Source organism: Otolemur garnettii, unplaced genomic scaffold (genome assembly GCF_000181295.1).
Source record: "Otolemur garnettii isolate 467f Iridium unplaced genomic scaffold, OtoGar3 scaffold00155, whole genome shotgun sequence".
In the NCBI taxonomy this organism is placed as follows: domain Eukaryota; kingdom Metazoa; phylum Chordata; class Mammalia; order Primates; family Galagidae; genus Otolemur; species Otolemur garnettii.
The window spans coordinates 2,664,727-2,691,481 of NW_003852550.1; the positions used below are offsets into that span (position 1 = coordinate 2,664,727).

At 36.0% G+C, this 26,755-nt stretch overlaps 1 protein-coding gene across 2 annotated transcripts in view; it reads left to right on the plus strand.

Annotated features, from left to right (window-relative positions):
- COL4A5 (collagen type IV alpha 5 chain) overlaps nt 1-26,755 on the plus strand; it is a 285,432-nt gene that overhangs the window by 254,604 nt on the left and 4,073 nt on the right. Inside the window, exons 38-50 of one of the 2 annotated variants that reach the window (XM_003799734.3) lie at nt 1,099-1,179; nt 1,791-1,889; nt 2,633-2,683; nt 4,188-4,373; nt 6,074-6,082; nt 11,956-11,964; nt 15,578-15,711; nt 19,047-19,119; nt 19,252-19,323; nt 20,122-20,250; nt 21,029-21,127; nt 22,921-23,133; nt 25,891-26,068. In XM_003799734.3, coding sequence (XP_003799782.1) covers nt 1,099-1,179; nt 1,791-1,889; nt 2,633-2,683; nt 4,188-4,373; nt 6,074-6,082; nt 11,956-11,964; nt 15,578-15,711; nt 19,047-19,119; nt 19,252-19,323; nt 20,122-20,250; nt 21,029-21,127; nt 22,921-23,133; nt 25,891-26,068 — 1,333 coding nt within the window. The remainder of the gene's footprint in view (nt 1-1,098; nt 1,180-1,790; nt 1,890-2,632; nt 2,684-4,187; nt 4,374-6,073; nt 6,083-11,955; nt 11,965-15,577; nt 15,712-19,046; nt 19,120-19,251; nt 19,324-20,121; nt 20,251-21,028; nt 21,128-22,920; nt 23,134-25,890; nt 26,069-26,755) is intronic. The other variant, XM_003799735.3, reaches the window with a different exon arrangement.

Below are 26,755 nucleotides of genomic sequence, written 5' to 3' on the forward strand. Positions count from 1 at the left end.
GTAGCAATTATGAATTGGGCTGCAATAAACATTCTGGTACAAATATCTTTGTTATAGTGTGATTTTTGGTCTTCTTGATATATACCTAGTAGAGGAATTGAAGGATCAAATGGCAGGTCTATTTTTAGTTCTCTAAGCGTTCTCCAAACATCTTTCCAAAAGGAACATATTAGTTTGCATTCCCACCAGCAGTGCAGAAGTGTTCTCTTTTCTCCACATCCACACCAACATCTCTGGTTTGGGGATTTTGTGATGTCAGCTAATCTTACTGGGGTTAGAGGATATCTCAAAGTAGTTTTGATTTGCATTTCTCTGATGATTAAGAATGATGAGCATTTTTTCATATGTTTGTGGGCCATGTGCCTGTCTTCTTCAGTGAAGATTCTCTTCAAGTCCCTTGTCCACCTTGAGATGGGATCGTTTGTTCTTTTCTTGCTAATACATTTGAGTTCTCTGTGGATTCTGGTTATTAAACCTTTGTCGGAGACATAACCTGCAAATATCTTCTTCCATTCTGAGGGCTGTCTTCTTGCTTTACTTACTGTGTTCTTGGCTGTGCAGAAGATTTTTAGTTTGATCAGGTCCCGGTAGTGTATTTTTGATGCCTTTTTTTAAAATAAAACAAGACATATACCTACTATCTGAACCAGGAATTCTACTCCTTGGTATTCACCCAATATAAATTAAGACATACTTTCATAGAAAGACCTGTGGGAAAATATTTATAGCCACTTTATTTATAATATCTAAAAACTGGAAATAGATCATGTTTCCATAAATGAGAATGAATATTTATAATAATTAAAACAATCCAACTGTCCATCACTATGAATGGATTTAATAAAATTATGGTATCTCCATACAATGGAATTCTATAAATTTGACCAGTATAATATAATTTTTTATATTTATTAGTACATAATAATGCTGGCTTCTGGATAAATAAATTTAAAACATAAAAAATTATTAAAAATAGCTAGCACATGCCAGTCTTTTAGATTCATTTTTGTTTTTCACTGTATACTACACTATAAATTATAAGTTTGAATAAAGCAATGTAGTGTTTCTTTTATTTTTAATTTGAGCTCTTTACTCTAGGAATCCCAGGCCCTCCTGGACCAAAAGGCATTAGTGGCCCTCCTGGGAATCCTGGCCTTCCAGGAGAACCCGGTCCTGTAGGTAAGCATGATAAATAAGAGTTTGTTATTCTGTAAAACTAAGGCTTATAATATTCTATTTGAGAAAATGAAATCATGTTCAGCTGTGAACATTTTCAAGACAAAGAAACAGGGTAATCATTTACTTAACACTGTGTGTTCAGTACAAAATAACTCTTAATGAACACTCCTTAAAATTATCATTATGTGACCTTATTTTTTAGACTCACTTTTTCAGGGAGAATTAATTCAACTATCCTATGCTATAATAGAAGGTAGAGCTCTGATTTTGTTACACTGGTAGGCTGTAACAATTTTATTTTTAAAGTAAATCACTTCATTTGGCGCTGTATAAGGCCTGCAATGCACCCCACCAACCCTTTGCACCTTACTCTCTTAGATATTGTAAAGCCATATTAAAAATGAGAGACTGAAAAGTTTTCGATTTTTTAGTAGATTGTTTCTTATTCTCATCCTTTTTAATGCTTCGTTTTCAGGATTTAAAGGAGTGTCTCAGAAGCACTTTGTTTCTTTTCTATAGAACTATTTGAAGCTAGTGTGGAAAGAATGGGGCATGTGGAAGGAAAATGTAGTAGGCAAGCTGGTTGTAACCTACTGTACTCTGTTCTTCAGGTGGTGGAGGTCGTCCTGGGCCACCAGGGCCTCCAGGTGAAAAAGGAAAACCAGGTCAAGATGGTATTCCTGGACCAGCTGGACAGAAGGGTGAACCAGGTATTGTATTTTTTTATTTTTCCAAATGTTCTGATTTCCTCCTTGTCTAATTTAACTTGGCTTTATTTTATTCACAATGAAATTATGTTTTTTCTTTCTAAGCTTTCATACTTTTTTCCCTTCCTAATTACTTTCTTCGTCTTCACCCTAAGAATATTAGCTCATGTTTTTTGATAAAGCCATCTCCCTCTTATGTAAAACTTTGTATTTTTCCACGTCAAGAAGTGGTTACTCAGCTTTTTCAAATTTCATTGTATTCTACTATGCAGTATATATTCATTTATATATTTTCATATAAGAATATCAAGATATATTTAACACTCATCACAAATAGAATATATATTTATATATTTTTCTCATATCAGAATTGGGCCAGGCACAGTGGTTCACACATGGAATCCTAGCACTTTGGGAGGCTGAGGTGGGAGGATCACTTGATCTCAGGAGTTAGAGACCAGCCTGAGCAAGAGCAAGACACCGTCTCTGCAAAAATTATGAAAATTAATTGGGTGTTGTGGTACACTGTACTTGTAGGAATTTGAGGTTTCAGTGAGCTATGATGGTGTCACTGCCTTCTACCCAAGGCAACCGAGATGTAGTTCTGTGTTGGAAATAAATCTTGTGCATGTTTTATGTACAGTGTTGCACTTAATAAAAATATCAATGTTGTGAGAATAACTTGTTCTTGTTTTATCATTATTATTATTATCCACTTGATTTATTTTTGTTTTATATTATGACAGGTCAACCAGGCTTTGGAATCCCAGGGCCCCCTGGACTCCCAGGACTTTCTGGTAAACCTTAATGAACTTGCTAAATCAATTCATAAAAGAAGAATATTCTCTATTATATTTGTTTATCTCTGCCATTTATTGTTATAAAATACACATACAAACCCAGCATACTCAAAGGTAGAGTTATAGTTTAAAGCATTTATTATTTGGCAACTTAGTATGAGGAATTCTGCTATATAAAAATGCATCCTTGGCTCGGCGCCTGTAGCTCAGTGGCTAGGGCACCAAAAATGGCAGGTTCAAACCCAGCCTGGGCCTGCCAAACAACAACGACAACTACAACAACAAAATAGCCAGGTGTTATGTGGGCACCTGTAGTCCCAGCTACTTGGGAAGCTGAGGCAAGAGAATTGCTTAAGCCCAAGAGTTGGATGCCATGGCACTCTACCAAGGGTGACATAGTGAGACTGTCTCAAAAAAAAATTAAATTAAAATAAAATTAGCGTTTGTTAATTTAAAAAATAAATAATTAAAAATGCATTCTTAAGGGAATGTACATATTTCCTTCCTTAACTTGATAAACAGATACTGCAGAAATGAGTAAAGAAAGCAGGCAAAATTATAGAAAGAGTATAGATTTCACTGAATTTTAAAAATGTGTTTAGCCAAGAAAAAACTCCAGTATTTTCTCCTCCTGGAAACAATCAATACATGTATCAAAGTAATATAAGTAAACTCTGTAGAAATATATATCAATAAGAAAACGTTTCTTGAAAATTGCATTTTAATATGTTTTACATATTTGGGTAGATGTGAACACACACACATCTACCTTACCTCTCTTGTGCTTCCTCTTATTTTAAGTATGAAATAGTTAATAGAGAGACTGCATATGCATACATACATGTATGTTTATGTTCTGAAATGCCCACTGGCTATTATATGGAAGCTTTTCTTGAACCACACACATGTCCTAGAAATTCTGATATCCTTCCCATTATCCCAATATGGAAATTATTGCTTTAATATGCCACTGCTACATTGCACTTAATAGCATTAGTGGTATAGAGAAAATATTGATAACAGTTTATGTAGCCTATAAATCTTGGATAAAATAGTTTGCAGGGACACATAGCAACCATTGAAGGTCCATATCTTCCATTAGCCTCAAAATTAGACTCAAAACATTTGTTTCAGGAATATCCCCTGGCAGGGTGAACCTGTTTTTGAAGATACTTTATACATTTTTCTTTTTTTCTATTGTTATCACAGTTACTGGTCATGTGATCATTGCTCTGTGTATTAATACAAAGGATACCTTTTAGGATGAAAGCTTTTATTGTTCTTACACTTTTGTGCATACTCAATAAACACTTCTGATAACAGATACATATATATTTAATAGGAAGATGGCTTACAGTTTTCTGCGTGGGTTTGAGATTTGGTGAAAGATAGGAATAACTGTTGTGAAAATCATTAGCTGCTGTAATGTGAATAGCCTTATAGGCAAACCTATTACTCAGTATCAGTTACTATGTTCTTTCATGTCACTTTGCTTTCCCAGGCCAAAAGGGTGATGTAGGATCACCCGGCATTCCAGGAAACCCTGGCCTTCCAGGTCCAAAGGGTGATCCAGGCTTTCATGGTTTCCCTGGTATGCAGGGTCCTCCAGGCCCTCCTGGTTCTCCGGGTCCAGCTCTGGAAGGACCAAAAGGCAACCCAGGGCCCCAAGGTCCTCCTGGGAGACCAGGTATGTCCATGAGTGGTAGGGGAATGGTCTGTTTATTAGCCCATTTATTTCATGTTGCTGACAGGTTATTCAGTCTTTAAGACTTTAGAATTTATAATATACGAACTCTTTACAAGCAAATAACTTGGTTTACACCGAGCTCCATCCATTTCCGTGGCATCTAATAATTCTTTTTGGTAATACATTTCATCATTTACTTAACAAAGCAACTTGGAGGAAAAAAAGAAATAGTGGTTTTATTAAGTCTTCTTATTAAAGGTAAAGCTAAACTGATAACCTGGCAGCAAAATGCCATCTGCATTTTTAAATGTGAGCTTCTCAGCATGTTATCACAGAAATCATTCTAGTGATCACCCAATAGATGCTTGTGGTCCATACCCACAGTATTGCTATGGTTCTGTCATATGATCAGCCAATGTCACTAGGCACAATAAAAAATTTTATTTTCCATAGGAATTAGGCAATCAAATTTATCTTCAGCATCACAGCATGATCAAATTGACTAGTGATCTCTTCATACCAACCACGTGTCTACACCTCATTTGTCTTATGTTCACTGCTCTCACAGTGTCAATTTCGTATCCAGTGTTCACTTTTTCATTTTGTGTCTGCGCTATGTCATTTCATTTTACTAATTTTGGAAATGCTCATTTTCATTCCGGATTAATGTCGCTGAGCCGAGTCGCTGGTGATAAGTTATTAACAGCTTCCTAAGACTTGATATTCAATTTTAATATTTCTGGTAATTGAAAACTTGGCCTTCACTGGCTTAAGGAAAAATAAGAGAAATCTAAGGTTAAACTAACAAAGCGATAGTCCTTTTATCCTTTGACAGTTTCGAACTTATTTTCAAATGAAAAATTTTGTTTAAATATAGTAAAATCTAAAGTGATTAGGGTTAATTTTAATAAGACATGCTCTAAAAGCATGAATTAAATAGGATCACAAACTGTGTTCAGAGGATCATTTGCGAAGCCAGATTTTGTCTGATTTTACTTGGCTGTCTGTGGAGGGTGTATTTAAGGTTTTGCCTTTGCTTACTATTGAAGAAATCCAGTGAAAAGCTCCTCAGCCACATTAACTTTCTTGCATGTAATGTAAGGATTGAAGCAAGAATCTTGCTTGGTTTTGCATGTATAATTCAAATAAACCAAACTATTATCCTTTTTATATTCTAATCAACACCGTGGTTATTCATTCCTAATAGTAATGGAGCTCACTGCTGTACATCACTTTGCTATATAGCACCATAAGGCTATTATTGTTCGCAAAAAGGTGTCTTAAAATTACCATTTTAAAGAAATAATAACAAGAATAGTCAGAAAAACACACACCTGATGTTTGTGACTTCTCAATTTTTTTCATAAACTGCAAATTAAAATGGGGTTCTAAACCCAATTACTCTTAGAATTGATCCTAATATGAGCTCATAGCAATAATTATTACAAAAATGATTTTTGGTCTTTCAAATATGTCACATATGCTGTTTTCAATTCAGTGTTGATGCTAAGTGATGATAATTTGGTTTATATAGAGATGCATGAATATGAACTTTCAGAGTATTCTTTTATTCAATTATATTTTAACTTGAAAGTATTTAGTGTAATGCTTTAGTTTCTTGATATTTCTAACAGTTTTGATATTTTTCTCTTTTTGTTAATGATGACATTGGGCCTTGGTGAACTTTGATCCCTATCCAGGTCCTACAGGTTAGCTCCTTAACTCTAAAGTAGTAACTGCATGAATATTTTCTTATATATTTATATGTACATATTTATATGTGTGTGTATATATACATATATGTGTGTATGTATGTATATGTGTATATATATATACACCTGTACCTAACGTTTTCAAGTATCTGAATATATTTTAAGAGTATGTATGCCAATTCAATTCTTACATGTGTGCTTATCTAAGTTATCAAGAACTTATAGAACCCAGTGTTTATGTCTATTAGAATAATCTCAGATTACCTGATTAGGAAAGCTAATTTAATATTCAAAAATTCATATATTTATTTTTAGTTAAAAATGTATAGTATCCAAAACAGCATTGTATAATATTGTACTTTTTCTTTGGAGTATATTTATTATATCTGTTAATGCAAATTAAATTGAACTATCCCTCAAAACAACATTTTTTTAAACACTATACATTATCAGATCCTGCAAATATGTAATTCTTTTTTTCTAATTTTTTTACTTTTAATTATTATAGGTACACAATAGTTGTATTTCTTTATAGGGTACATGTGATATCTTAATATCAGAATACAATGTGAATTAATCAAATCACAGTAGTTGGGGTATCCATTGCCTGCAGGCATTTAACATTTGTGCTGGTAACATTCCAGTTCCAATTTTTAGTTATTTTAAAGTATCCCCTAACTTACTGCTGATTGTCGTCACTTTGTTGTGCTACCAAATATTATTCATTCTATGTAATTATATTTTTGTACTTATTAGCCATCCCAACTTTATTTCATCCTCTCCAGTACCCTTCCCAGCCTCTGGTAACTGTCATTCTAACTTTCTGTCTCCATCAGATAAATTGTTCTTAACATTTACCTCCCACATATGAGTGAGAACATTAGAGATTTATCTTTCTTTCTTTGGCTTATTTCATTTAGCAATGTTCTCCAGTTCCGTAATGTTGTTGTAAATGGCAGGATTTCATTCTTTTTGTGATTGTGTAATATTCCATTGTGTATATGTACCACAATATCTTTTATCGATTCATTTGTTGATGGATACTTAGGTTGATTCCGTATCTTGGCTATTGTGAATAGTGCTATAACAAACATGGGAATGCAGAAATATTTTTTATAAACTGAATCCTCATCCTTTGGATATATATACCTAGCAGTGGAAATACTGGGTCACATGGCAGTTCTATTTTTAGTTTTTTGAGGAACCCCTATGCTGGTCTCCATAGTGGTTACACTAATGTACACTCCAACCAACAGTGTACAAGGGTTCCCCTTCCTCCACATTCTCACTAGCATTTGCTGTTGCCCATCATTTTGATGAAATCCGTTTTAACTGGAGTGAGATGATATTTCATTGTAGTTTTGATCTGTAGTCCTCTGATGATTAACGATGTTTTTCATATACCTGTTGGCCATTCGTATGTCTTCTTTTGAGAAATGTCTGTTCAGATTCTTTGCCCATTTTTTACTTGGATTATTTTATTTTTTTTCTATCATGTTGTCGGAGCTCCTCATATATATAGTTATTAATCCTTTCTCAGACAGGTAGTACAGGTAGTTAGCAGATATTTTCTCCCATTCTGTGGATTGTCACTTCCCTTTGTTCATTGCTTCCTTTGCTGTGCAGTAGCTTTTTTAGTTTGATGTGATCCCATGTAAATATTTAATTCTTGACTTGCCATACCTCTTGCAGGTTTTCATACCATCCATCTCTACATTTTGGGTTGTCATAAAATTCTAAATTCTATTGCTGTGAAAAAGGATCAGTAGGCACAGAGTAAAAAAGAATCAATGCAACCAGCACAGATTCATCTTATTTTTATCACATACATGCAAACAGTACATACCGAAGAACAATTACCACGATCAGCCCAATGGAAAATTGCTGATACATAGTCAAAGATGTTCACCTAGTCAGGAGCAAAAAGAGACATAAATATTTGGATGGATTTATTATCTTTGTTCAAAATAAATAGTCCTTTTTCCAGTTTCTAAGGAGGAATTTATAAAAAGGTGAAAAGTAAATAACTCACGCGGTCTGGCTCTAAGAATAGCAAGACATTATTTTCTTCTTATACATTTAATGTTTGGCTTGGTGCCTGAAGCACAGTTGGTTATGGCACCGGCCACATGCGCTGAGGCTGGCAGGTTCAAACCCAGCCTGGGCTAGCTAAACAATGACAACTGCAGCAAAAAATAGCTGGGCATTGTGGCAGGCACCTGTAGTCTCATCTACTTGGGAGGCTGAGACAAGAAAGAGAATTACTTAAGCCCAAGAGTTTGAGGTTACTGTGAGCTGTGATGCCATGGCAGTCTACTGAGGGTGACTAAGTGAGACTCAGTCTCAAAAAAAAAGTCATAATTTTTGAAGAAACCCATTTTTTTTTTTGAGACAGAATCTCAAGCTCTTGCCCTGGGTAGAGTGCTGTGGTGTCATAGCTCAGAGCAACCTCAAACTCTTAGGCTTAAGTGATTCTCTTGCTTCAGCCTCCCAAGTAACTGGGACAACAGATACCTGACACAATGCCGGCGGCTATTTTTTTTTTTTTTTGCAGTTTTTGGCCAGGGCTGGGTTTGAACCTGCCACCTCTGGCATTTGGGTCCAGCACCCTACTCCTTTGAGCCACAGGCGCCACCCAGCAGCTATTTTTTGTTGTTGTTGTTGTTGCAGTTGTCATTGTTGTTTTTTAGCTGGCCTGGGCCAGGTTCAAACCCACCAGCCTCCGTGTATGTGGTTGGTGCCCTACCCACTGAGCTACGGGTGCCGCCAAGAAACCATCTATCTTAATTGATTCCCTAGTTTTCTACTCCCCCACAAACCCATTATTTCATGGAGCCAAAGGCTGTCAAATCTAGGAAAGACTTAAGTTTTCAAAGACAAATTATACTCTAGACATCTGTTAAAGATGGCAAGACAGATTTTATTCAGAACAATTACAACAGGATAGAGACTGTTGCAGTAGGAAAGAGCGACTGAGCTCAACTCCAGATACAACAAAGACAGGTAAATGAGGATTTATAGCCAAGGAGCACAATTAGGTTAGTGATAAAAAATTAGTAAGAAGAGACATCAAGGGTAAGGGAATTCTTGCTAAACTGGTCTACTAGGACTTTTGCTAAAGATGAGCCAAGATCATAGACATCACGAGTGAGGGATGAAGAACTTGATCAGATGTCAAGGGTAGGGGGACTCTTCCTTAACTGATTTTTAGCATGATTCTTGCTGTTCCTGGGCTTGGCAGATCAGAAACAGGGCCCAAGGATGAGACCTAGTTCACAAGTGGGCTCAGAGGAGGCTGTCTAAAGTTTGGTCACAGAAAGAGTCTTTGTCACATAAGAGGAAACTGAGGCCCAGAGAGGTTAAGAAGCTTGCTCAAGGTAATACTGTTAATTACTGGCACAGCTAGAACTCTGACTTAAGGCTCCCCGGTGCTCGTTATTGTTTGTTCTTCTAGTGGATGTCTTTTCACAAATGCTACTGCATGGCTCGATGCTTATGATCTGGCCTTTTTATTCAAGTTATAAGATGATAAATGATAAAGCAAAACGATTTCTGCCATTTTAGGAGACTCTTATCCATAGCAGATTGGGCCCTGCATCCTCTTTCTTGTTTTTTCTGTTACATCCAAAGCTCCATCAACTCCTCGTAACTGCTTCATACGTTCTTCCTAAATGGATGTCATCAAAAAGAGTAAGACAGTGCATGCTATTTAACTATTACCAAGATAAAGAGAGGACTAGGGGATACTTTGAAGTAATTTTGAGTCCTACTTTGTCTGACCTGCACAGATTTCTGCTGCTTGATCACGGCTAGACTATACTGTTAGCTAGGAGAGTTCTTTCTTCTGAGTCACTATAATATATTCATAGAAGAAAAAGAAAAGTAGCCACATTACTTTAAAACCAATTTAACAACTTATTTACCAAATGTGCTCTAAATTGCCTAGTCGTTGGAACCTGGTCTCTGTAATGTTGTCTTCTTTGCAGCCATTGAAGATTACATCCATAAGCAGGAACTAAATTTAAAATATAATCACTCAGCTCACCAGTGTACCTTTAGTAATTACCACTTATGTACAAGACTTCAGGTTTTTATTTTGTTTTTCAGTTAAACTTTGTTAAGTGGTTGAAAAATAATGGATTGAGAGACTCATACACAGAATTGACTTGGCGTATAACTCATTAAAATGTTACTTTTTAGAAATTAAAGTCTTACAAGTTTTGCTATGATATGATCCAAAGTCCTTCTTGCTACTGACTCAGCCCTAAATGTCATGTTGCAATGAAATATTTTTCTAAGAGTTCTTAATTATTGTTCCTCCTATATCAAAAATACATCTAAAATATCTTTACTAAAACTCTGAATTATCTTAGGTTGGAATTCTAATTATTTAACTAATTGCAGGGCCAGACTCTCCTCCAAGTATTGTACTGAGTTGATTTGCTGTATGTGGTTTAGAAATCATTTAAACAAACACAAGCCATTTTTAGCTTTTTAAATTTCAAAGTTATCAAATGCTTCAAAAGTTTTATACATTACATAGTAATGGTAATGTTTTTATTTATATGGCATCCCACTATTTACATCATACAATGCACTTTTATTGGAAGCTCCTTGAGGGCAGAGTTTGGGTCTTGCTCATCTTTGTGTTTCCTGTAGCACCTTGCACATGGCAGAAATTAGGTCAGTATTTTTAAAATTGAATTTGATCTTTAAAACAGTCCTCTCAGGGAGGTTAGGGCATAACCCTATTCCCATTATGCGGCTGAGAAAACAAGCTCAGAAAGATTGAAGTGCCCAAAGTCATCTAGTTGGAGCCTATGTCTTCAATTTATTCTCTCTGCTAACATCCAGTGTTTACAGATCATAGCAAGACTTGTAAGAAAAGAAAATTGTGTTTTTAGTCAATTAACATTAACCAAGAGGTGTTCTATTTGTAGGCTTTTTATCTTTATATTTAATGATCCTTCTTTTAATAGTGAATAGCCTGATTTAATATGTGCACTGAATAACCATGAAGTAAATGTCATATTTTCTGTGGTTTGGGGTGGGATATTGCATGATAAAATATTTTAAAGCACCCCTTCACTGACAGTCTTCATATCTCTGGAAAATTTGAACTTTCGTTTTCAAGGTTAATGGCATACAAATATATATATTGGCTTTTTCTCTTTAAGTAACATATTGTAAGTAATAATGTACAGGAGAAAAGAGAAAGGTCTCCTTATGAATTATGGAAAAAAATCATAATGTGGTTTCATGGAATGGTTTTTAAATATAAACAAAAGTGCAATTGGTAATGGTCATCATATACTCATGTTTTGATTTTTCTGTGCTGTCACCTATGATCTTTGTATTTCTTGCCAAGGAGACCTTTAAAGGTAACTGAATCTCCTTGGAACAATCTGAACATATCCAGAAATTTGCACCTGGTGTCTTTACTAAAAGATGGCAGAGGCCAAGATAAACATTTATCCAAAATTACCCTTCACTAAAGGAGCTAAAGGCTGTCCGTGAAATGGTACTGTTTTGCCAACTTTAATGTTTTGAGAAGCTAACTTTTGGAAAGCCACAGTAGCAGTGTTAACATGTCTTCAATAGACTTTTCCATTTTCTTTTTTGATTAATGAAGACCAGCAGCTTATTCTTTAGAATGAGCTCTATTTGGAAAGGTTTGGCTCTTCATACTCCTCTATGATTCTGTTTGCATACTGATTATGCTGTAGGTATAAGAAATTGGCAAAGAAGATTATTGTTTAACTTGTGCTATAATGTGAACCACTTCTAACTCATAATCTTATTTTGTACTGTGTGATGTCTGATACTGCTAACATCGATCTTTGGGCTTTGGTGAACTCTGATCTTCCCAGGTTTTCAAGGTTAGACTCTTCACTAGTCAATTCTTTTTTTTTCTTAATGCTTTGTATGTGTGATAAGAGAAATGCACTTTTTGCTATAATTCAGAAGTTATTGAAAAGTACTGTTATCCTCAAATACTACCTGCTGGGGTTTTAACATTTTGGTGAAGGTAATGTGACTTGATTGTAATTAAGTTTAAAATGACATTAGGTCTTTGTGGTTTCAATTATTTATAATAGGTCAACAATAGCTAAAGACACGTTCAATTATAAATGGAAATACACTTATTTTTACCTTCAGGACTTTCTGAAGATACTTAGATAGCCACCTGGCCCATTTGTAGTCTCTGCATATTGATTTTATTTTCTTGAAATTTTGTTACTTCAGATTGTCCCATGTATTCATGGCTATTTTCAGTAATGGAAGAGATAAACTATTAAAAATAAAACTTATATGTCCTTTATGGGATTAATAATTCATTGACTTAAATTTGCCAAACTCTAAATAGCAGATCTGAATTAACATGTAAATTTCCTATTATTTCCTTTTCATTGTAAAAAGAGCAGTGCCCTAGTTTCTTTTTTTTTCTTCAAATGATACCATCTTCTAATAACCTTTCAAACTGGGGTAGAGGGTCATAAAATGTGCCTTTTTTACCCCATCTTAAGATTAAGATGGGGTAAAAACCCAATCTTAATAACCTTGTCATTGTTAATCAGGTTGATTTACAGATATTTTTGTGCTTAATAAGCTAATTTGCTACCTGATTTCTCGTCCAAGTTATACAATACAGACAAAATTAACAAATTTGCTTAGACAACCCTATCTAGACGATTTGAACACTACAATTTTTTTAAATGTACAAAATTACATTCTTTTTCTGTTATTGGGAAGATAATTTCTTTGTTGTCTAGTTACCAAGCTAGAGTAACTATATGATCTTTAAGTTGTTTAAAGATAAACTGATTATTGGACTATTGTCAGGCTCCTTCCTCTTTCTTGTGTGCCTGATAAAGTAGTGTTATATTCTAAAATCACATAGAAATTTCTGAAAGATTAAAAACAGGCTCACATTTTAAGATATGTTCTTACCTTCAATGTTACTAATAGTGAAGCTAGCAATAGTGGTAGTAATAATAATATTATAATAAAACGCTTCCATGGTTTTTAATATGTACCAAGCACTATGTTAAGTATGCTATCTCATTTAATCTTTGTTATAACCTGATAAAGTATTATATTTGTTTCCATTTTATAAAAGAAGAAATTGAAGCCAAGGAGAGTAGTAGTCTTTGTAAAGTCAAATAAATAATCATTAGTGGAGCTGAAATTCTAACCAAGCATTCTAGCTCCAGAGTCTTTATGCCATTCTGCCTTGTTAATAGTTAGGCATTGATTCTGAGTCTTAAGAGTACTGAGAAGAGAACTATAGTCAATTTTACTCAGGTCAAAAAGATGACACTTTGCATATATATAATATAAGCATGAGCTCACTATTCCAAATTCATATGCCTATGATAGTTCCTTAAAAAATAATTCCTACATATCATCATTATTTGTTGTAATCAATTAAAAAATGAGATTACCAGAGAGAGAGATATAATTATTAACTATTGGCTGTTCACTATTTAGAGCTTTATAATTATTTTCTTAAGGCAGGATTACTTAGTCTCAACCTCAGCCACTAAACAGTGTATAAGCAAGTAGCACCTATTTCACATCTAGTGATAAAAGCCTTGGCCAATGATAAGATCTCTCTGGTTCCTTAATGGATCTGATGTCTTTATCCAGAATTGTTAAAAACATAGCATAAGAAAAATCTGATTTCAAATTATTTTATTTATTCACAAGATGCATACAGAATTATTTATTTTTTAAAAAACATTTAAAATGGGGCTGAGTGTGGTGGCTCATGCCTGTAATCCCAGCACTTGGGAGGCTGAGGCCGGTGGATTGCCTGAACTCAACAGGTTCATGACCAGCCTGAGCCAGAGTGAGACCCCCATCTCTAAAAAACAACCGGGCATTGTGGAGGATGCCTGTAGTCCCAGCTATTTGGGAGACTGAGGCAAGGGAATCACTTGAGCCCAAGAGTTTGAGGTTGCTGTAAGCTATGATGCCACAGTACTCTACCGAGGGTGACAAAGTGAGACTCTATCTCAAAAAGAAAAAAAATTTAAATGTAAAGATTATGAAAACACTTTGGAAATAAAATTAAAAGTACTGTATCAATAAATTTCTGATATTTTGGAATATTCCCACGTATGAGGCATATCACTAAAATGAAGTTAAACAATTTGCTTAAACAATTATCTTAATTGCATAGTAATAAAAGCTGAATAAATGTAATTATTTAAATAAAGCAATTTGATTTTAATCACAATGAGACAAATGGCTTAAATCACTGATTGGATTATCCTACACCAGGGATTTTTTTTCCCTTAAAGCAAGTTAAGTGGTGAGACTGGAGAAGGAACAAAGAAATATGCAACTAGTTGTGATCAATTAGTTGTAAACACTAGTGCACTTGGACCAGCCACCAGTGATTCTGATAGTATGGTCCTGAAACTAGCAGCTTCAGCTTCTTTTGGGCACTGGTCAGAATGCTAATTATCATGCCCTTCCTCAGCCTTACTGAGTCTAAAACTCTGGGGGTGAGCCCAGGAAGCTGTTTTAACAAGCCCTCCAGGTGTTCTAAAGCATGCTTCAAATTGAGAAAGTAGGCTCGGCGCCTATGGCTCAACCGGCTAAGGCGCCAGCCACGTACACCTAAGGTGGCGGGTTCGAATCCCCAGCCCGGACCCGCCAAACAACAATGACGGCTGCAACCAAAAAATAGCCGGGCGTTGTGGCGGGCGCCTGTGGTCCCAGCTACTTGGGAGGCGGAGGCAAGAGACTCGCTTGAGCCCAGGAGTTGGAGGTTGCTGTGAGCTGTAATGCCATGGCACTCTACCCAGGGGGACAGCTTGAGGCTCTGTCTCCAAAAAAAAAAAAAAAAAAACAAATTGAGAAAGTACCCTACAGTTTCTGTTTCATTTCACTTTAGGTCAAACATTTTTAAGAACTGTAGAAACAAATGTTATTATGTCCCAAGTCTTTTCTTTAGATATGAGGTTATTGAGTTTAATATGTAATAAAATATAAACTAAAAGTATCTATCTATAAACCAGTATTAATAACAAAAAGAACCCAGTCCAATTTACGTTAGTGAGGAAATAAGGCCAGAATAGAAAATCAAGCACCAAATGTACTCAGTGCTAAATTGGAACTAGTTGATCAACATGTATGTTCACATATGGAAGTAAAGCTCAATGGAAATCAAGTAGGAGAGAGGGGGTAGGAGGGGATGGATAAATTCATACCTAATGGGTAAAATGCACACTTTGGGGGAGAAGGGTACACTTATAACTTTGACTTAAAATGTACAAAAGCAAAATATGCAATCAAAATGTGCATACCCCTGTAATATGCTGAAATTAAAAAAGGAGTGAGCATAGGTAATAGATCTATATATTTAAACATAGTATGGATTTTATTCTGTAAACTAATAGGAAGATGATTTGATAGTTTAAAAGCCTGATTTTTATGCTGTTCTTATGCTATACTGAAATGTGGTATTTGTGCGTTATCAAGGTCTACCAGGTCCAGAAGGTCCTCGGGGTCTTCCTGGAAATGGAGGTATTAAAGGAGAGAGGGGAAACCCAGGCCAACCTGGGCAACCTGGCTTGCCTGGTTTGAAAGGAGATCAAGGACCACCAGGACTTCCGGTAGGAAATGGGAGTAGACATTAGATGAGAGAGGTGTGTGGGTGTTTGCATTCAAGATGAGAATTCTTGCCAGGCTGGGTAACTCATGCCTGCAATCCCAGCACTCTGGGAGACCAAGACAGGCAGATCCCCTGAGCTCATGAGTTCGAGACCAGCCTGAGCTAGAGCAAGACCCTGTCTCTAAAAATAGCTGGACATTGTGGTAGGCCCCTGTAGTCCCAGCTACTCAGGTGGCTGAGGCAAAAGAATCACTTGAGCCCAAGAGTCTGAGGTTACTGTAAGCTATGATGCTACGCCACTCTACTGAGGGTGACAGAGCAAGACTCTATCTCAAAAAAAAAAAAAAAAAGAGAGAGAGAAAATTCTAAGCTGCATCATTTTAATTATCATTCATTGGACCAGGTTCTATGCATGGTTCACTTAAAAGTTAAAAAGAAAGTAGAAACCAAGTTTCTTATAGTCTCCCAACTATAGGGACTTGGCTGTATTATATTAATTAAGTGTTCCTCAGAAGATACTTTACGTGGAGTTTTTAGTATATATAGTTTTTTTAGATTAGAGAAGCCTTCATTTCAGTAAAAGAAAATTTATGCAAAGGAGACACACACACACACACACACACACACATATATATATATATATATACATCAGAACATTGCATGTGGACGAGTCTACCCATAGAGAAGTAATTAGGGTAGCTGGGAATATTTTTTGAATAATTTAAATATTTTAAATATTAAATATTAATATTAAATATTTTAAATATTTTAAAATAATTTTTGATATTAGCTAGAATTAGGGTCAAATATCAGCTCCATTACATACTTCTACTTTGTGTCTGTGAGAAAAACAAACACCCTGGTTTCTGTCTTTACCTATAGAAATAGCAGATATACTCATGGACTTTCTATGTTGATTTGAGTGAGCCAGAGAGTCACATGCTTTTGTATGGATCCTCAAAGCTGCCTCTATTCATTCAGGCAGATTCTTGGTAGATGTGACAGCCAACAGGGTTTGGGCTGTCTTTTGCTACATAACTCTGAAGGCTGCTTTATAGCAGGAAAAAAATCTTAAGTACTAGCCCTCACTGCTTTTCAATATCTACACTTTTTTTCTGCATGACATCGTTATTCTTCTAGTTACATAGACTTAATTTATTTCTCTTTTTACTCATTCTGTACTCCCCGCCTACCTCATTCTTCTCCCATGTACCTCCAGTTCACATGTCACCATACCTACCTTCAAGACAACTGCCTTATATATTTCCCCCTTTGTTTTCTTTCTGTATGTGTGTGTATAAACGTATATATATATATATATATATATACATATGTTTATATAAATGTATATATATTTCCTGAAATGTTTGAAAATAGGTTGTATCTATCATGCCCCATTACCACTAAATAATTCAGTGTATATTTCCTAAGATTAAAAAATTTTCTTATATAACTACAGTATAGTTACCAACTTTAGGAAATTGAACATAGTTATAATAGTTTAATTTTCACCTTTCATATTGCAGTTGGATCATTTAACCTAGTAATACTGTCCTTAGTGTTTCTTTCTCCAGTACAGGATCCAAACCAAATCATGTATTGCATTTATTTGCCAAATCTGTTTAGTCTCCTTTAATCTGGAACAGTTACTAAGCCTATTTTTTCTTCATGACTTTGACATTTGAAAGAAATCTACCCCCCCATCATTTTTAAAATAAAATATTCCTTCTTTTATTTGATGTTTCTTTTTTGTTTTTTTCTTGAGACAGAATTTCAAGCTGTCACCCTGGGTAGAGTGCTATGATATCATAGCTCACAGCAACCTCCAAATCTTGGGCTCAAGTGATTCTCTTGCCTCAGTTTTTCTATTTTTAGTAGAGATGGGGGGGTTGCCTTTGCTAAGGCTGGTCTCGAACTCGTGAGCTCAAGCAATCCACCTGCCTCAGCCTCCCAGAGTGCTAGGTTTACAGGTGTGAGCCTCCATGCCCGGCCTGACATTTCTTTATAATTAGATTCAGGTCATACATCCCCAAATGCATGGAATACTACATAAGTGATGTAGTTGTGAGGCCCATGATGTCTATCTTCTCTTCGTTTGTGATTTTAATTTTGATCACCCAATCAAATTGTTGTTCAGTTTCTCCACTGTATGGTTGCTGTTTTCCACCTTGCAATTAATAAGCATAACTGCAGAAAGGCACATTAAGATCATGCAAATATACTGCTCCTGATTGAATTTTCCCTTAGATTTAACATCCATTAATGCTTTTTGCTACAACCAATCTCTGCTGGGATAGTGGCAAAATGATGATTTTCCAACTGTAGCATTACCTCCATATATACCAGCTGAGTCTACTTACTTTAAGCAACAGTCCTATATCCTGTTTATTTATGTATTTATTATCATGTAGACCCATGATTTCCCTTTCTTTCCAGGGATTTATAATTTTTCAATTATCATTACTTACTTTGATGTTCTCATTGTCCCAGGTTTGAAAGCCCTTTTAAGCTAGATCCTATGTCTTTCTGACATGTACACCCCATTTTCTTAATACTTTCTTACATTTTGGCATAATAAGATATTCCTTTTTCACTCTTACTAATACAAGCTTCATTGTCCCACATACCAACTAAAGAAATAGTCTCCTACATGAATTTCCTATTCTATATGATTCCTTTAGATCCATTTTAGAGCTATTTTCAACTCTTCTTTCCCCACTTCTCCTGGCACTCTAACCTAATTAATTAATGAGTCCTACTATGTTTTTGCTAAGTCTTTCAGGTTTAATCATTTCTGCATATGTGATTCTCATTTTAGCATGTTAGGTCTAGACTTTAAAAGGAGTATTTTCATTAATAAGAAAAGAATAGCCTGTAGTCCCAGCTACTCAGGAGGCTGCTTGAGCCCACAAGTTTGAGGTCAGCCTGGGCAGCATAGCAAGACCCATTTCTATTAAAAATAATGATAAAATGACAGTTACCATTTATTGAGTATATACCATATGCCAATCAGTTTTTAAAGCACTTAATGTAAACTGTCCTCACCACAGTCAAGTGAAATCTATATCATTATTTATTCCACGTTAGAGATGAGAATACTATACGTTAAAGAGGTAAATAATCAACTCAATTCACACCAACTAATAAGAGGCAAAATTGGGATTTGAATTCTAGAAAGTTTGACTCCAGAGATGATGCTATAAACCACTATACCAGGGGTGGAGAACATGTGACCTTAGGCAGGTTCCCCACCCCTACACTGTGCAATGTGCAATATTTATGCCTTCACTCCCCTCCACTAATTTTTTTCTAACATTAATGATTTTATTTATTCAGGGTAATCCTGGCCGGCCAGGTCTTAATGGAATGAAAGGAGATCCTGGTCTCCCTGGTGTTCCAGGATTCCCAGGTATTTGAAGGAATGTTTTGAGGTTTCCCTTTATAGTAAACTCCGTTGGGACAAAATACTCATTTTCTGATTTGAGCGGATAAAGGCTTTAGCCCCGTTGCTTTACCATGCAATTATGTTTCTTCTTTGCAGGAATGAAAGGACCCAGTGGAGTATCTGGTTCACCTGGCCCTGAGGGGGAACCAGGACTTACTGGTCCACCAGGTAAGACTCATTTCTGAAGCTAGTTATACCCAATACTCAGGTGCATTAAAGAATTTGAAAGTTTGTATCCTATCTTTCAGCAAAGTTGTTGGTGTCTAAGTCCTCAGCAACTGATGGGAAATAAGTGAGACTCTCCTTTTTTTACTAATATACAAAACTCTATTTTACTAATATAATACTGATAGTAGACCTTTTAGATTTAAGACTGATGCAGAATCAACAAGAAAGCTTCTTTGAAATTTTTATTGACTTTTATACCAATTTTCCCATTTCATTTGAAGAGGTCACAAGGGCAAGTCACATAGGTATATTTTTATATTAAAATAGGGGTTTTTGCTAGAGGCTTATAGAAGTGTCTTGTGAGTGGTGAAACAGAGCATCTGGTAAATTCCCCTACTAGTTCAATGGGTCCCCTGACAAGCACAATAAACAAGAACTCCAAATGCTGTTAGAGTCAGAATGGACTTGTGAGGGAATAGGATTATCTTCCCTTGACAGCAGTGTTTGCATAATTGTAATAGATTAATCTTTCTAGTAACTGAATAATGTTCAAAGCTTGAAAATTATGATTATATGCCTAATTTTTCCATTGACCCTATGAAAATTATTTATTTTTCAGTCTTCTGGGTGAGATGATGATAGTTTTCCTAAACAGATTTTTGTCGAATGTATGGCAACAGCCTAATATATATAACATGTTTCTCTGACACCAATTCTTATTCTGACCTTAGATCACATTGGCATCCATTTCTTCTGCCTATTCTCTCCCTCTTTAAATTTGTGTGTTTTACCTCTTAGGTCCTCCTGGATTACCTGGTCCTTCAGGTCAGAGTATTATAATCAAAGGAGATGCTGGTCCTCCAGGGATCCCTGGCCAGCCTGGGTTAAAAGGTCCACCAGGACTCCCAGGACCTCAAGGCTTACCAGGTACATTTGCAGATCATCTTTCTAAGGTTTATGTGTTGAAAACATTTCCCCAGTTCTTCTCTGGCATGTCAGAATTTGTCTCTGACAATAGGAGTCTCAGCAACTAGTGGAATACCAATCCGCCCCAGGTCCCATTTCCTTTTTTCTTGAAATGGTTAGCTTCTCATGGCTGAATTTTTCTTAGGCATTGTCAGGTTTCTTTTAGCTCCTCTGGCTATTCTAATTTGACCAACTAAGTTAATGTTAAAAACACTATAATACAATTAAAATGCATTTAAGAGCTGGTGCTTTCTCTATGTCACCCAGCAGAAAGATCAAGGCTAATTTGGTAGGCCATCAGTTTCCAATGTTGAGAGGCCCCTTCAACTTTATATTAACTGCTATCTAGCATAGTCACTCTATGCTTATAGCCAACTTCGGTTAACCAACTTCAGTCTTTCTCCCTAATTAAGTTATTGAGTGGAGTCTTACAAAAAATAAAGTGTACCTAGTAGTAACTTATAATAGATAACAAAAGTTAGGGTCTGCACTCCTCTCTAGTTCTGAAAGCAAAGAGAACGCAGGCTGCTATTTTAAGAGAATATCCTCAGAAGCAAATGGAATGTTTAAAGCTAAATCTTTGCTTTCTTCTTTTGTCCTGGGTTTGAGATATGTTCTCATTTGCATGGATTTAAACCAGATTATGAATTCAGTGTTTCAAGAATCTTATGTCTTCTAGATCTGTCTGGATGTGAAATTATTCTACCCACATTTGAAAACCCAATTTCTCTTCCTATAGGTCCAATTGGCTCTCCAGGAGATCCTGGACGCAATGGACTCCCTGGCTTTGATGGTGCAGGAGGGCGCAAAGGAGACCCAGGTCTGCCAGGCCAACCAGGTAAGACACATAAAACAATGCTATTGATGGTGGATTTCAAGCCTCCACTTGTAGGTATGAGATTGTCCTCTTGAGGAAGCATAGCTAGCTGGTGAATCTGAAGCTAGGGAAGAATAGGAAGACACATGTAAAGAGATTTGCCACTGCAGGAGAAGCAAACAAAGGCTGCTTTTGTTTATATGTTTAGAGTACTAGAAAACCCAGCTTTCTCTTAATGTGGGGATTTCCAGGTACTCACTGTATTAACCTATTCAACTAATGTTCAATGTGTTGATTTTAATCACTTGACCGACCACCTTGAAAATATTGTGAATCCCACCACATTTGAAAATATCACAAGAGGGTGTAATTTCCCCCATAAAATGTAGTAAATATAAACTAAAAGTTTAAATGATTTTATAGACCTGTGAGGGTTATGGTAACATCTCATACTGAGATAGTAAATTAATATACAGATTTTTGAGGTCACTCTTTAATATGTGTCCTAATAATAATGAGTCTGGTATCTACTAGGCATTGAATCTGTACTCAGTCTACTTCCAAAACTAATTTGAGTTAACTTACAATAAAAATACCATAATGTATTAAGATTCCTAAAATAGGAATGCAAGATCATATAGTCAATAGATTTTAAATATATGTTAGCAACTCTACATAATATAACTCTAAATAAAATAAGCATAAAGAGTTTGTGTTTCAAATGTCAGCAGCAGTGGGGCAGCGTGATGACACACTATGGCCTTCCTAGGGCCAACACACTGCCATTGCTTTCATGCCATATTTCTAGGAAGAAAAAACCCAAGTTAGTATCATCTTCAGCACTGGTGTTGCTGTGAAGTTTCCCAAAAATGAAAATCTATACACACACTGGTTAAAGGCCTATATATAAAAAGAATTATTAAATGAGCTCAAATAAAAGCTAAATGAAAAGGAGGAGTCAGTAGTAGATGGAAAAAAAAAAACATTTTGAAAAGGCTTTTTCATGGCTCGGTGCCTGTGGCTCAAGTGGCTAAGGCACCAGCCACATACACCTAAGGTGGCGGGTTCAAATCCAGCCCGGGCCTGCCAAACAACAATGACGGCTGCAACCAAAAAAAAAAAAAAAAAGAAAAGGCTTTTTCAGAATGTCCTGCCTATTCTCTAAACAAAAAGGTATGCCTGGGCATTATTCCCCAGACAGGTTCAAAGGAAAATGTTTTTCAGCACCGAAGCCGACAAACTGATGGCAGCCACACCCTTCCTTTCTTACTGATGAACAAAACATCAGGCTGAAATTTGGTAATGGGATTCAAACTCATTTAACACAGCAAGAGACTAGATAACATACAGACTTCCTAAATAAGCATCAGTCTTCCTATTTCAGGTTCCATTCACCCAGTATTTTAGTGCTTGCTATCAATGCCAGAGGAAAAAAAAACATATTTAAATCTCTTTGAGGGCATAAACCATATCTTATTTGTCTCCAAGTAATATCTGACAGTGCCTTTATAGACACTCTGAATATTGAAGAAATTAACTAATATAGTAGAATAAGTTGACCACCAAAGGGACTGTAACAAACTGATCAACATACAGAGGGGGTCAACCGAAGGAACTAGGCTTACTATACTGATACAACATATAGTACATGTCCAGTCTATGACAATTAGGTCAACTTAAGGAGGTGGTCAATTTCGGAAGGTGGTCAGCTATGAAGGTTCTGCTGTATGATGAGGTAATAATGTTTGTCAATAACCATAATAGTGGATCTAGAGCTTACTTAATCTTGTGTATTGATAATTTCATGGAAATAGGTACCCGTGGTTTGGATGGCCCTCCGGGTCCAGATGGATTACAAGGGCCCCCAGGTCCCCCTGGCACATCCTCTGTTGCCCATGGATTTCTTATCACACGCCACAGCCAGACAACAGAGGCACCACAATGCCCGCAAGGAACAGTCCAGGTCTATGAAGGCTTTTCTCTCCTGTATGTACAAGGAAATAAAAGAGCCCATGGTCAAGACTTGGGTGAGATAAATCAGCATCTAATTTCTTACTATGCATTTTGTTTTTGATGTGACACTCCTGTTGGGTTCTACAGTAGCCTGGGCCAGTGTGCCTCTCTTTATTCTTTGGGGACTTCCAAATTGAAGACCATGTCAAGGGCAACTGACTATATTCACTATGATCTTTAAATAAATAATATTTAACCTTAAGCTAAAAGCATTAATTAGCTATTGTGAGGTACAAGTTTTGGCCTGAAACAGGCATTTTCAAAAAGGCCACATTTACTTTTTTAGTTAGCTTAATTATTAAGATAATAGATTCCCTGGGCTCTCTACTGTATAGCAGCTGCTTGAGTGGGCAGTGTTTATAATTCATGGGAGATAGTTTCCTTTTCTCTGAGACTGGTTTTCATTAAGTTGAAAGATAAGTTCTGAAGAGAAGTTTGGTTCCTAGATCAAAGAAAGTAAGGTCATTGCTTAATTATACCAGTTTATAGTGCCTAAAATAAATGTCTTAGCTTTATAAAGTATTATCAGAGTAGTTTAAAGCTATACACAGCACCATATTTCTGTATAGAAATTCAGTTCTCGCTTCATTTAAAGTGTTGCCATGTATCTTGTTAATACTGGGGTGGGCAGCTTGGTTGATGGGATTAGGCTGGATGGGATAACTCTGAAGGATTCTTCTATCTCCCAAATTTCTTCCTGGAATTTTGACTTAAGAGGTTGAAGTCCCACTGTTTGACTGAGGGCTGCCTATTTTAGGACTCACTATCTTGTTTGCCTGCATAAAGACATTTGTGAAGGTAATATGGTCTCTAAATTTCTGAGATCTCTATGAGAGACCTCCTGAGGTCTCATTGCTGGGGCCATTCATTCTGTAAAAACAGATCTGCAGCATCCTAGGGAATATGGCAACATTCCTGAAAGCTATAAATTGGTTTCACAGTAGTACTGAGTACATGGGATTTTTTTTTCTATTCCTGAGATACTTTACTAAGAAGAATATTTTCCAGCTCCATCCTTGTAAACATAAAAGAAGTAAAGTCTCCATCTTTTTTGATGCTGCATAGTATTCCATGGTATACATATACCATAATTTATTAATCCATGTGTGGCTCAGTGGGCACTTGGGTTTCTTCCAAGACTTGGCAATCATGAATTGAGCTGCAGTATCTGCAAAATATCTTCGTTGCCAAGTGATTTTTGGTCTTTTGAATATACACCTAGCAGAGGAATTGCAGGATCAAATGGCAAGTCTACAGTTAAATCCCTGAGCGTTCTCCAGACTTCTTTCCAAAAGGAACGTACTAGCTTGCATTCCCACCAGCAGTGCAGAAGTGTTCCCTTTTCTCCACATCCACACCAACATCTGTAGTTTGGGGATTTTGTGATGTGGGCTACTCTTACTGGAGTTAGATGGTGTCTCAGTAGTTTTGATTTGCATTTCTCTGATGATTAAGGATGATGAGCATTTTTTCATGTGTCTGTAGACCATGCGCCTGTCTTCTTCAGGGAAGCTTCTGTTCACGTCTCTTGCCCACAATGAAATGGGATCACTTGTTCTTTTCTTATTAATAAGTTTGTGTATGGTTTGATCACTTGTGAATAAAAATAGTGGTGACAGGTCAAAATAAAACATTTAACATAGAAAACCTGATCACAAAAAAATTTAAAAATGTATTTTAAATTTTTGTTTCAGAGAAATATGGTAGGATGAACAATAAGACTTTCACCAATAAAGATATATTCTATTAGGATAGAACTGTGAGGGAAGTAGAATGGAAATACATTTTTAAATGCAAAGAAAAGATGTATAATTTTCAGTTGTTAAAGATGAGTTTATGTATTTTCTTATAATGGTTATTGTTAAGTTTTAAATCATTACTTTGGTTACATTTAAAAGAATGATATAAAAGCTTAAGTATCAGTATTCTCAAAACACCAGAAATGACAGCTGGCAAGATAGAAATGTAGTTTGCAATTTCTCAGCCCCTAGTTTATGAAGTATAGATAGAAGGGTGGATTTAGAGCTGAGAGACAGTAGTTAATATCTTAATATCAATTTAAACTTCCAATGATAAAAAATAGATATCAAAAGTTAAATATTATATCACTTAAAAATATATGAAGAGTCTCCATCATTTTTTATCATTCTTTTGTGAGCAAATTTGAAAAGAAAGGTTTGATCACTGGCAGAAATTACCTCCATTGCTCCTACCAAGTCTGAATTTCAAAGACTAGTTTCTTTTCTTTGTTTTCTCGTCACATGGTTCCTTCCTGTCTTTTTTTTTTCTTTTTACGTATTCATCTTGAAACATCTCATATTGGTCAGCACTACTACTACCCCTAGGCTTAAAGATATTACCAACCTACACAAGATACATACTAGTGAAGTCTTAGAAGAAAAGAGGGCAGCCTGAAGCAGGAAATATTGATAAGATACCATAAGGATTCGGTGTGTGTCTTTCATCCATATGTAATAAATTACTAAATGTTCTCCATAAGACACTACTATTTATATGATGCATCAGTAGTTTAAAAACAGCATTGGGGAATGTACACATAGTGAGCTACCACAGTAAATGTCCACGTACGTTATAAAGTATATCTTGATTTTAGACCTGTTAAATGAGTCAATCTTAGCAGTTAAGAAATGGAGTGTATATACTACCTAAGAAATGTAGACAAGTTTCACTTTCAAAAGGTTGTTATTGTGAAGAAACCAAAGTACCATCCTAATGCAATCCTTCATCTTTTTCTGTTCAATTCTTCCTAGGGACGGCTGGCAGCTGCCTTCGTCGCTTTAGTACCATGCCCTTCATGTTCTGCAACATCAATAATGTTTGCAACTTTGCCTCAAGAAATGACTATTCTTACTGGCTGTCTACCCCAGAGCCCATGCCCATGAGCATGGAACCGCTAAAAGGCCAGAGCATCCAGCCATTCATTAGTCGGTAAGGCATTGGTTTAGTTTTGACTGTTACCAATCCCCAGTTAGTTTAGCTAGTCAGAAATGAATCCAAAGCTAACAATGTGATGATATTCCTCCCAGGTAGGGTAGAACAGAGATACTTTTTAATATTCAATTCAGTATTTAGTTTGATTCATATTTACTGGGGATCTGCTTTTGACTGGGCTCCATGATAGACGTAACATAATATATACAGAACTCACAGTCTAATTATTAGGCCAATATGCATATATTAATTTAATGTATATCAGGCTTGGGCTAAATGCTACAATATTTTTTAAAAATTATTTTTATTTTTGTTTTTGAGACAGAGTCTCACTCTATCATCCTGGCTAGATTCCTAGGAAATCAAGTTAAACTAGGATTCCATGGTAGCAGAGCCCCAGGGAATCTCTATTAATTGTACCACCCTCATCTCAGTTACTTACATTCCAAACCTCAGCTATCCTGGGCTCAAAAAGTTTTTGGAGTTTCTCGTGATATGCCAAATGAATTTCAAACTACGATTTGGCAACCTCAAACACCTGAGCTCAAGTGAGCCTCCTGCCTCAGTCTCCCAAGACTACAGGCGTGTGCCACCACACCTGGCTAATTTTTTTATCTTTTTTTTTGGTAGAGATGGGATCTCACTCTTGCTCAGGTTGGTCTCTAACTCCTGATCTTAAGTGAT